Source organism: Coturnix japonica, chromosome 1 (assembly GCF_054131305.1).
Source record: "Coturnix japonica strain WE chromosome 1, WE-NBRP24, whole genome shotgun sequence".
Lineage (NCBI taxonomy): Eukaryota > Metazoa > Chordata > Aves > Galliformes > Phasianidae > Coturnix > Coturnix japonica.
The window spans coordinates 155,969,063-155,981,147 of NC_140663.1; the positions used below are offsets into that span (position 1 = coordinate 155,969,063).

Below are 12,085 nucleotides of genomic sequence, written 5' to 3' on the forward strand. Positions count from 1 at the left end.
TTGTGGAGAGAGAGAGAAGAAAGGGTGTTACACCAGCACCATAACATACAGGCTGTGGTAAGAGGGAACAGACAAAGGCTGAGGTTTTACCGCAAAATCTGAAACAAAGCTCCACTGCTGCACTGGCTGGTTGTACGTGGGCTCGCTTCGGATGAGGCTGAGGCTGAATGTCAGGCTCGGGTGATCAACTGACATAACCATGGAAGTCAGAGATGAAGCTAGAAATATGCCAACAGACAGATTTGTCACCTTTAGTGTTTCAGTGCAGACTCTCAGAGCCTGATAAACATTCCCAGTAATTCATAAATCATAATGCCATGGCCAATGTTAGTACTTTTACAGGGCAGTGGGCTTTATTAGCTGAAACTTACAAAATGAATCACAGTCCACATAGCTGGGCCCCCTTCATTCTTGTTCAAATGTCAGTTAAGCAGTTGTTTTTGGGCTACACAACCAGAACTGTATGAAGATTAAATCTAACTGAAAGGCAAAACAGTGAGAGTGGAATGGCAAAGATCTATAATCCCTCCTGTTTTTAACTTGGAATGTCAGCCCAGGGAACAAAAAATAATTTATCTTAGCAGAGTAACTCTTTCAGCTCTGCCCAACACACAAAACCTTGAACTTTCTGCTGAGAAAAAGCAGAATCACTATGAAGGAGTGTTATAGGTTAAAAAACTAACTAAAACTAAAACAGATTTCTTAAAATGTTTTGGTTTTTTTTTTTTTCTCCTTTTTTCCCCTTCCCATCATTGTTCAGCAGATTTAATTTACTTGGATAATCTTTTCCATTGCCAACATTCATGTTCAGACTTATATCTGTAGAAAACGTCTTATACCTGTGATTATTCTGAATAAAGGCAGAAGGGTTTAAACAGATTAAGTTGCAGGATCAGGTCCTCAGTAATGACTTAACTGAATGGCAGTGAGAATGTTTTATTAACAGAGTGATACGAAACTCCTGCTAAAGCTTTTCTTATTCTTTGAAAAAAAGTCTAATTAACATCAAAAGGCTGCAAATTAGAAAAGAAACTTTAATTCTTAGTCTCTAAATAGAGACAGATAGTCCACTTTAGCTTTTGGATCAAAAACATGTTTTTATGGATCTCTAGTGGACAGATAGGCCTATATCTTCACCTATCATAAATCAGCCTTTTCATCAAGTGGAACTATTTCATTAGTTTGAAATTCTGAATACACATCAATGACAAATAAAAAGCCCTGAAGAGCATAAATCATTAGCTGGAGAGGCAGAGCACATAAAAACATCAGGTGTCAGTAGCAAGGCTAAGAAGAATGAAAAATATGAAATTTGGGAGGGGTGTCTCTGTATTTTTACAGTACAGCTAAACTGCAGATTAAACTTACCAGGATGGGACATGACAAACAGACCATGAAACCGTGCTTCAGTCTTGAAGTTGACAACCAGGCGTCCCTCTTCACTAATACGCATGCTGGTTGGGTACAGGGAACCTGTCAGCAGAAGCCAATCCATAAATACCATTCCAATTGCAGATGACAAATAAATCACGCTTCTACAGAACAGCAGCTCCACTTTTTTTATTACCTCTTGTTTCATCAGCTGTCAAGGAGGGGACCTACTAGTATCTTTTAGGTTCATTTAAGAGTCTTTTTACAGCAAGAATTTACATAGTGGGACTAGAACTAGGGTTTCACAATGTTTTTCAAAACACACAGGGAACTTCCCTTCAAATTCATAGTCTTAAATGTGTTATTATGAACCCACACTGACATTCTAGTAGACTGAGAAAAATACACAGAATAGGCAGCATCTGTATTCAGGAATAACAAAGTCAGGGCAAGTGGGTTCTGACAGGGTTTGTATTGCTGGCGATTTCTTGAACAAATTCATCCCAAAACATGAACATAATGTTCCCTAATCTCAGGATACAAGGTCTTGTTTATATGTCAGAAGTGGTTTATTTCTGTTGTTTGAATTTCCTCCAGTATTCTGCAAAGCTTCAGAGTTCGGGCATTCCTACAGTGCTCCCTTACAGAGAGCCTGTGGTGTAACACTGTCCTGTTTGCTAGTGGCAAGAAGAAAATTGGAATGCCCCTCCATAACGCGCCTGAAACCTAACGTGTTCACCAACGTGAACAAATCACTTGTACCAAATACATTAATTTATACATCGGAATAATAACTCTCAATAGGTGCCCAATCAGACGGGAATACATTGGGTGTCTGCCCTCCACTACTCCTGTGTTCATTGTGTTTTATGCTTCTGCATTCAAAAGGAGCTGCCAATGTTCATTACCTCCATAGCTCTGACCATCAGCTTTTGAGACATACAAATAAAAATGTAAAGCACCAAAGGCATGAAAATGGTAGCACTGACAGATCACATCGTTGCTGAAACCAAGGATTAGATCTGGCTTTTAAGTGGTGACAAATACATCATATGATTTGTGGCATGTGGTTTGTTCTTTAGACAGGGCCTGGCATGTGCTTCATTCTTCATGAACTGCAGATTGCCCCTGCCATTCCTCACTGCCTGCTCTTACTATGAGGACAGAAATTGCATAGTGATTACATCTGCAGTTTAGACACAGTTTGGAAAAAAAAGAAAAAAAAAAAAAGAAAAAAGAAAGGTTTCAGCTTCACACTGGATTGCTGAAATTGTGTGAGTATACATATGTAATTATAGCTGGTGCCTGTATCCCACCCCAGGTTGACACTGAACATCTGAAGCTTAATTCTGGGCACTGCTAAGTAAATCTGCATATGAAGAACAAAGCAGTATATATGCGCAACTATGCATTTTAATCTTTGGCAGATATTTGAATGTTTTTTCAGATAAATTCACTTTTTGCAGAGATAAAATATCTTAATGATAAAGTTTGACCTGCTGCCTAATCACGGTCACAAATATCTATCAGCAGTATCTATCACATATAAAGAACATTTAACTTTTACAATTTACTAGTCTAATGTACAGGACAGGTTATAGCTGAATACAAAGACATGGCAAATGTTGAGCCTCTGAGTAGAAGTCTATGTGTTAACTTTGTGTACTTGAAACACGAAGAGGCAGTTGTCTTTCCTTGCAGGAAAATAATTGTTATCAACTTAACATAGTTTTCATAAGCAACTCAGCAAGGAATTTCAAGCACTGGGCAAAAACAGACAGCTTGCATCTAATACTAAAGTGCAAATTACACTCTCTGTAAAAGGATGATTTTGACTTAAAGAAACCGGAGCCTCACCTTGGAGCTCTGCTTCTGGTGGGCTCCCGATGCCGTCCTTCCACAGGATGGCAGTGTCATACACAAAAGTCAGCCGGAGCTCAGACTGCAGGTCAAAGTGCTGCCAACCTCCTACACCCACCGGAGAGTGGAAAACATAGGAGACATACAAGGGGACCCTCAGTGTGACATACGATTGCACTAGGTTGAGAACCTGTGAAAAGAAAAATGATTTCTTGAGGTTAGAGGTAAGGAAGGATGGCGCTGCACAGGCAATTCTAATGCAAGAAAAAGAAAACAGAACTTGAAATAAAAATTGCCTCTGAATTACTTTACAGTGCATCTCAAGTTATATTTGCATTTCAAATTGAGTATGAATTCTGATACACAAACCTCTAAATTTGGACTCACCAGTATTGTTTGGGCTTTTTAAGTATGTGAATAACATGAAGACTTTAGCACATTTTAAAGTATCCTTCTGCATTTGCTCTGTCCTTTCCCAAAAGTAACTCTTTTGCTTATAATCTTGCGTTAGAATCCTGCTAAGATCTACTGGCAGATCCCGAACTTGCTCAAGGGTCACTGCAAGGCTGCCTTGTTAAGGCTGTACTCACTGAGCTCTGGAATTATTTCCTCCTTTGTGCAGATACTGGCTAGTATACTGCATGCAATTGCACAAATCATACTGTCACTCACAAAGAACTGAAAAGGATATGCAGTTTGACACAGATTTAAAAGTAGATTCTCTATGTACATATTGTACAAAACAGTAGCATTATTATCAGAGAATTATAAATTCTCTCAATACATTTTGATAAAAAGGCAAAAACAGTGTCATTAAACTGTTACATCTTAACACAGCTCTTATGTGATTTACAAATACATTTCTGCAGTGTCTTACTTCACATCTCTCTAATTAAAATTTTGCAATACAGATCCTTTTAGATCATGACAGATTGTCTTGCAAAGAAGGAAAGACAGTGAGATCATCTCCCAAGGGGAAAAATTTCAATAGCATAAGTGGTGTTGAAATTTATTTCCAGCAGATACTGTGTGCCTAGCTGGCATTTGTGCATCTGAACGTTTCCCCAGAGTGGTTACTTTATAGGCCTTTGAAGAGTGCTTTTCACTATTAAAGAAAGCATTCAAAGAACTTTATAAGCTGTGTAAAAACCAGAATGTTCCTGAGATTCCCCAGAGGCATGTCAAGAGACTGAACATCCACTACCTTTACAGCTGCTTTACTTTTCCAAATGCTGGACAAAGCTTTTAGTAATGGCATAAAAGGCCAAATTTACTGCTTCAACTGACTAAATACTCTGAAATAGTAAAAGTGTTCATTATGGCAAATATTCATAGTTGCAACAGCTTAATTTTATGCATGACACTCCTTGATCTACACACTATGTTACTTAAACACCTTCCACTTATAATGTTAGCATCATTTCATAAGATGTGTGCAGGCACTAGAGAGTCTGGAAACACACACAGTACCATGCAGTAAAGCAGCCTGGCAGATAACATGAGCCAGTACACATATAGATGATTTTATATTAATTATTCTTTCTTAGATATAAATGCAATCAAGATGTTCTACCTGAAACAGAAAAATAGTTTTATTCTGCATATGTATGTATGATAAATTGAAATTGGACAGCAATTTTACCCTTCAGTCCTATTTAATTTATACAAACAGCAGCAATGTTACCTTTGGGATACTGTCATGGACATTCAAGCAACTATTTCAGGCATGGATTTGTTAAATTATTCCAAATAACAACACCGAACGCTCACTTTTATTAAGAAAGATACAGCTATAATGCAAATCTACAACATAGCTTAGTATGCCTTTAATTCAGGACTAACTCTGAATATTTGCCATTTCCTGGAATGGTATAGAGAGCTAACTAAATACGTTTACTCACATAGCAAATGCATCACTACTGAAAAGACCTCCAGCAAAACTAGGTTACCTTTACTCTGTGTTTTTGCCCCACATCTACATGTTGTACAATAAAAATTGGACATCAAAGCAAAATATCTAAAATTCAGTTTGCTTATGGGAAGCGAGAAGAGTTAATGCATTGCTGTCCTCTTGAAAAGATGTATATATAACGCTTAGTGAGGAGGACTGGACTATCACACAGAGTATTTAATGACCTTGAGGACTAAATAGAACTGAGCTGAAATTTTATACTATAAAGCATAAGGTAATATAAACTAGTGAGAGGGATTTCTGGCTGAAATGAAAGACACTGGTTAGAAAGAATAGAGGAGAAAAAAAAATGGTATGTGAGTTGATCACATCATAACTATGACCTTCCTACCCTCTCCATGTGATATGTGCCTAAGATAAACTGAGGAATGGAGTGGAAATTAGAAGCATGCATGCCATTATTCAGAGCACTAGTGAGAGCTTATCTGGAACAGCTTTGATCATCCATGCTTGAAAAAGCCTAATTTGCATTGTAGACTGTAGAAAAGAAATCAAAATAATCACAGGAATGGAAAAGCTATTTTATGAAAAGCAACTAGAACAGCTGGGTTGTTTAGCTTAGCTCAGCATAAACTATGAGGAAATAAGAATTCCACCTATACACATCAGGAGATGAACAGCAGAGAAGGGCTACTGAGGATGATGAAAGATGGTGCTGACATGAGAACAAATGGGTATAAGATGGCCATGACAAATACAGCCTAGAAATTAGAAGGATTTCTAACCCTCACAAGAAAGAATAGCGAGGCCATGAAATCCTATTAATTTTTAGATCAAGTTTACTAGGTTGGAACTACATTATATTGAGTTAAAGCTGCTGACAGCAGTGACCTGGACAGTGATCCACAAAGCTCTTCTAGTTCAGTCTTATGCCACAAGTGAAAAAAGGCTTCTTTCAAAGCTGTTCTTGGTTATCCAGTGTTAGGTACCGTTCACTGTTCATGCACATTGTACATAGAGAAATCCATTAATAGGGTTTGTAAGCCACATTTTAGGCTTGTCTTGCCTCCATTCAGTGTAAGCATGGCGTTAGTGAGCACAGCTCTCTTTTGTACTGGTGGGAAATCTAGCCGTAGGGAAAGTCACCCTGAAATGCTGCTCCTTTGCCATATCTTGCTGCTGCTTTGCAGAAAAACCTGAAACCAAAGAATTCACCCTAGAAGTTAGCAGACTCTTCTCTTCTAGTAAAACCTATATATGTTTGGGCAGTAGGGTTGCTTGCTCCAATCTGGGAATTTATTCACCTGCCTATGAAACTGTGCTTCCATCAGCATGACTGTCTTCACATGTGATTTGCTGCAAATAGGGAGAGGACGAAGTTTTTTTTCTAAACAAGCTCATTTAGTTTTTATGCACTCAAATCCCTCCTGAGGCACTCACTGGATAGTAGGTGTGGAAGAAAACCTCTAATACTGGTAGCCAAAACTACTGAATAAATACTTTTTTTTTTATGCGAACAGCTTACAAAGCCATCTCAGTTCTTATTAAAAAGGAAAATGCTGGAAGGGGAAAATTACTCTTCAGTGGGCAGAATGGACAAATCTCAAGCCCATCTATCTAAAATACAGAGGACCTTTTGGGTAAAAATAAAATTAAAAAGGGGGAAATTAACTGCAGAAGAAAATTGTCAGAGTAAGAGGAACCCCCCAACAAATGAAATGATGAAATGTGTCATGCAGATGGAGAAGCTCCACTTCTCTAACTCTCTTAATATGAGAAAACATTCTTTCCATTGGGTTGTCTTTATTTTCCAGCAAAGCCCATTGAGAGTAGCCAGCTGTTCATATTTTATCTCAGTGTGACACTGATGAAACCGAAATGGTAACTCAGAGCTGTGTAAGTGCAGGATCAGCTTAACTGCTGTGGAGAGACAGAACAGGTGCACTGTATCTACACATTTTGTGAACAGAAGATTGTAGATGTTGTATTGGCAAACTTTTATTCACCAACATCAGTTTCATACAATAATAAGTGGATGTGACTTTCAGCCAGCCTTGTGATACTAGGACAGAAATCCAAATTACAGCTACATCTCAGCTGAATTGGGAAAACTGTTTCTCATCTTGTGACAGTGTCTGAGAAGACAGAGGACAAAAATTGTTCCAAGAAGGGAACAGGCTCTTATGATCACTGTCTGACAAAAGTCATTCGGATAGCTCGTAGATCATTCAAGCAGCTCATCTAAAAATGTCTTAGTGCGGGAGAAGAACATAATTTATCCTGAATATTGATGTAAGATGTATAGATTCATACATGTTCTTTGCAAGATAAATTGTCAAAGACAATTCCCATTTAAGAATTTCTATAGGTGTTCTGCTTTTGTTCCCCTTTCTGATGCAAACTGTCAAACTTCATTAAGTAAAAAAAAAACCACAATTAATTTGAGCATCTGTCATGTAGCAAGTGAGAATATTCACAACAAAAACATTTTCAGTTAAGATTATGGGGCAGGGACTCTGTCCTGCATTACACTGGATTTTATTTATTTGGCTTTCATTCCAAAGAGCAGAACTTTGCACTGGAAAACAATGTTATAGCTTTGGGATATGATCAGTAGCTGTAAGTGTGTGTGTGTGTGCATCTGTGATCATGGGCATGTGCTGCCAGTACTGGCAAGATCAAAACTATAAATTAGAAATAACAGTTTCATATTTTATATTGGTTGTCTGTATGAACCAAACTTTTCATGAGAACTGTATATTTATCCTACTGTTTATCCTAATCCTGACTTACTATTGCATTTATTTGCTATGTCTGCAAATTTGAGTCACACAAGCTTAACAATGTTGTCAACTCACTGTTTACACAATAAATATATGGCAAAGCTCAGATTTGGCCCCAAGAAGACAAACAGCCGGGTAGGTCACAGGTGAGACGCAAAGCAGCTTTGTGTAAAAAAGCCTGAATGGAAAGGAGAATGCAATACAGCATCGAAGTGCCAGCTCCTTGAAATGTATTAACTTCTGTCTTTGTTACACAGCTGGTGCATTAACTTTGGAATATATATATATATATTTCTTTTTGCAATAGATAGGCTTTACAGCTGGAGGAAAAAACAAGCAAAAAAATTGATGGCTTGTTGGCTTCTGTGTCAAGTGTCAAACTGCAGGTTTTCTTAAATTGATTGTGGTGGCTGACATGAATATAAAAATCTGAATATAGGTACTTTTGTCCATCTGCATTTTACAGCTTCTAGTGAGAACTGCAGAAAAGTTGGCCTTACAAATGATTTCTGTAAAGCTAAAATCTTTGAAGATGGAACCTTTATTGCACTGTTTCCATGTAATACTCTGCAAGCTGCCTCATATAAACTGAGGCATTATATTAGTGATTTTAACATTCATGTTCATATGGGATTTCCAAGCATCTCAGTGCCATATGCAGAATAAATGTGAAATGACCATATTGGAAGAGAAACATTTTCAATTTAAGTCAGAACAAACTGGTTTTTGTCAGAAAGCAAAACAAAGTCTTCAGCTGTATTCAATTACAGCAGCTTCAAGGCATTAATCTGCATGTTCCAATACTTTAGTGTATGTTTTTCACCTTCTTTCAGTCAAAGACTTGCTTAACTAGTTGCTAATAAAATCTGAATGGTAATTTCCTTGTGTTCTTATGCCAAGTCTGGCAGTGGTTGAGAACAAGTGAAAGCAAAATCCACACATAAGTACTTGGCCTGAAACACACAGAAGCCTTTGGATGCCAAACTGCCTGCTTACAGCAAATAATTGTAATGGCAGGAAATGAGATCAAATGATAGTTTGCACTCTATCAAATAAAAGTAGGCCAGTCCTTCAACATATACTTCCTTACAGGATAGTTGCTTGGTTTTCACTGTTTCATTTTTTAATTTCCTTTCAAGGAAATCTGGCATTGCTCTAGAATCTTTAGTGCTTTACTCTCACAGCACCCTCATGAAGTAAGGTCTAATCTCTAATAATTACCTGAAGATACATAAAAACAACTTACATAGTAGAGCTCCATGTTTTTACATCCTCAATATATCCAGACACAGACCTTGAATTTCAGACTATGAAGGCAAGGCGTTCAAAAGATGAATGACCTTTACTTCGACCAGCACACAGCTATAATTTGAACGAATAAGTTCAATTTACAGGATACAGGACTTTATTTATAAATATGCATTCCTTAAGCTGCAAATTTAAATCCATAATAGATACCCAGATGCTTGATTTTTCAGATATGGTGAATATGGGCAGACCCCAGGAACAAAGCGTCAAGCTATATTCTGAAAGAAGGGCTGCATCTACCTCACACAGGGTTTGCTCATGCACAGAGTAATTGCAAAAGAGAATGGGTCACAAGGAGAAGGCCTCAAGGACAAAAAAGAAAAAGAAAAGAAAGAAAACTAAAACCTTCCCTGTATGTATTATGACAGTTCATGAGTTCATGGGAACTGGCAAAGACAGCTGCAGCCTGTGGCAAACACCAGGAGTGCTGCCAGAAGAACGACACCAGCTGCAGGTCTCCTACCTCACACTTTGCTTCCTGAAGTTCATCTTCTTCCCCTCCCATTAGAGGAGCTCACATAAACAAGGTTCCACATTGCACAAGATATTGTCAGCTGCTTTTATGGAATATCTCTGTCTGAATCACAAGTGCTACCTTTGATCGTATAGTAGTGTTGGAGAACTAGAACTGAGAGGCAGAATTTTGAGTTTAAAGATCTACCAGATGGGAAATTCAAGCTAGCAAACTTATAGTGGTAGCAGGATATGGTAAGAGAATTTAATATTTCTTTATCAGTTAAGTATATAGAATGGAAATTAAGCTTCCTTTGTGTGCTAAAAAAACACATGGTGAAAACCATAGCTGCCAGCTTCCTTCTCACAGAGAAGGATTATTAATTGCTCACCGAAGGAGAAAAAGATAACAATGGTGACAACCACAGAGATAGGGCACTGACTGCCTCCCCTCTCAGCTGGGGGGGGTCATGTGAAGATAAAGACTGAACTTGGAGAAGAATTAAATGGAGGTGGGGGGGAACAGGGAGGGCAGTGAAGCGCGTACCGGCTGCGGGGAAATGCTTTCCCGCTAGAAGTAATTCAGCTTGATATTTCACTCACCACTGTAGCCTTTTAGCCACACCCTACAGAACGCTAAGGGCTGACTTCAGCTGCAGTTTCATGGCTCTGAAGTTCATGTTCATCCCTCTCTATTTTTAAATGGGAGATCTTATGTGAAATACATAACACCTCTGAAGCTTAAAGTGTGGCTCTCTTCCTAAGCCCAATTATCATTTATGCATGTCCTCCACAAAGAAATACACAAGTTCTTTAAAATGCAGGAAGGACTGTTATTTTTTGCTCTGTTTACACCCATATGTGCATATAGGACTTACTTAGACATTTGTCTAAACCAACTGCTCAGCCTTTTCTCTATAGGATACTGGAGTATTAAATAGAAAGAGGATTCAAATCAGATCTTCCTTTTCACTATGGGAGAAACAGATGACAGGATCGTCTGACATCTGCTTGGCAGCTTTTTGTACTTATGACAGTGCAGTTTGGGAAATAAGAATATATGCTTGCATGTTGTATGTGTTCTAGGGCATAAAGAGATAGTAAAAGGAATGATGAGGTGAAGCAGTGATATTATTCTAGGAACAGAGAAGATGGCTGTCATTTTTATCTCATGAGAATGTGAAAGGCTTACATCCCACACTATCATGCCTTCCCCTTCCCTCTGACAGGTTCATGGCTACAGTGGAATGTACCTGTAGGAGGATCTGCTCTTTGTGGAGGGGCAACTCCAAGCAGATGCACCAACAGTGAGCTTCCAGCATCAAGGCAAATACCTTGAACTGGTCTCTGCAACAGACAAGGAACCAGGAGAAACAACAGAGCACTCAGATGATGAAAAATTTGTGCATATAGGTATTCAGAGGGTGGATAAGCAGATGGTTCCTAGGTAAGATGAACACCTGTTAAAAAGCAGAACAGCTCTGGCCATTTCACACAGAAACCTCATCCTTTTCTCAGTGGCTCAAAGGTAATGCTAGTGAGCCAGGAAAGCAAGCTGGCTTACCACACAGCTGTGCGCTGAGCATGGACTTCTCTAAAACAAGGTACTGCATTTCCAGCCCTTCTGGATTATCCCTAAAGGGACAAGTCTGTGTCATAAATATTGATCTTCTTGGTTACAGCTTTTGTTTTCCAGATCCTGAGTGATATCAGACAGGCTTGTGTAGTAATTGCACAAGGAAGACCTAAGGATTAACTTTGCTGTCATTGCACCAGAAGAAATGCTGCATTCTTTTTGCTCCCACACTATGGGTAATGGCCTCGAGTTGTACTAGAAGAGGTTTAGACTAGACATAAGAAGGAACTTTTTCTCTCAGAGAGTGATCAGGCACTGGAATGGCTGCCCAGGGAGGTGGTAGAGTTGCCGTCCCTGGCAGTGTTGAAGAGGCATATGGATGAAGAGCTACGAGATATGGTTTAGTGGTTTGCTGTAGCTACGGTAATGGGAGGACGTTTAAACTAGATGATCTTGTAGGTCCTTTCCAACCTTGTGATTCTAGGGTTCTATTCTGGATTTCTAGAAACCACTTTCCAAAGGACATTTGGAGATCTCTCCAGTTTCCTTGTTTATAATCTCCAAACCACTTTCATATCTCTGTTCTTCAGCCACACTAACAGCTTCCCTTTGCTTCACCACCACGGCATTTTCTGCTGGGTAATGTGAGAACACTATACTGTCTGCACTGCTGGGTCTTGTTATACTGAGAGCAAAGGATCAGCAGTGCCAAGCAGCTGGTAATAGAGTGCAGTCCACTGTGCAGAAAGACTTCATAGCTCTTTTTAAGTTTATTTTAAGATACACAATGACTAACAGTCCAGCACTACCCATGTGCTAACA

The 12,085-nt window shown here is 38.8% G+C and overlaps 1 protein-coding gene across 2 annotated transcripts in view; it reads right to left on the minus strand.

Annotated features, from left to right (window-relative positions):
• FREM2 (FRAS1 related extracellular matrix 2) overlaps nt 1-12,085 on the minus strand; it is a 107,927-nt gene that overhangs the window by 9,873 nt on the left and 85,969 nt on the right. For both annotated transcript variants that reach the window (XR_014948724.1, XM_015851908.2), the window contains 3 exons: nt 3,229-3,421; nt 1,369-1,473; nt 91-218 (listed from right to left, as the gene is read on the minus strand). Coding sequence is in view for 1 of the 2 variants with exons in the window: in XM_015851908.2 (XP_015707394.2) it covers nt 91-218; nt 1,369-1,473; nt 3,229-3,421 (426 nt within the window). In the remaining variant the exon portion in view is untranslated. The remainder of the gene's footprint in view (nt 1-90; nt 219-1,368; nt 1,474-3,228; nt 3,422-12,085) is intronic.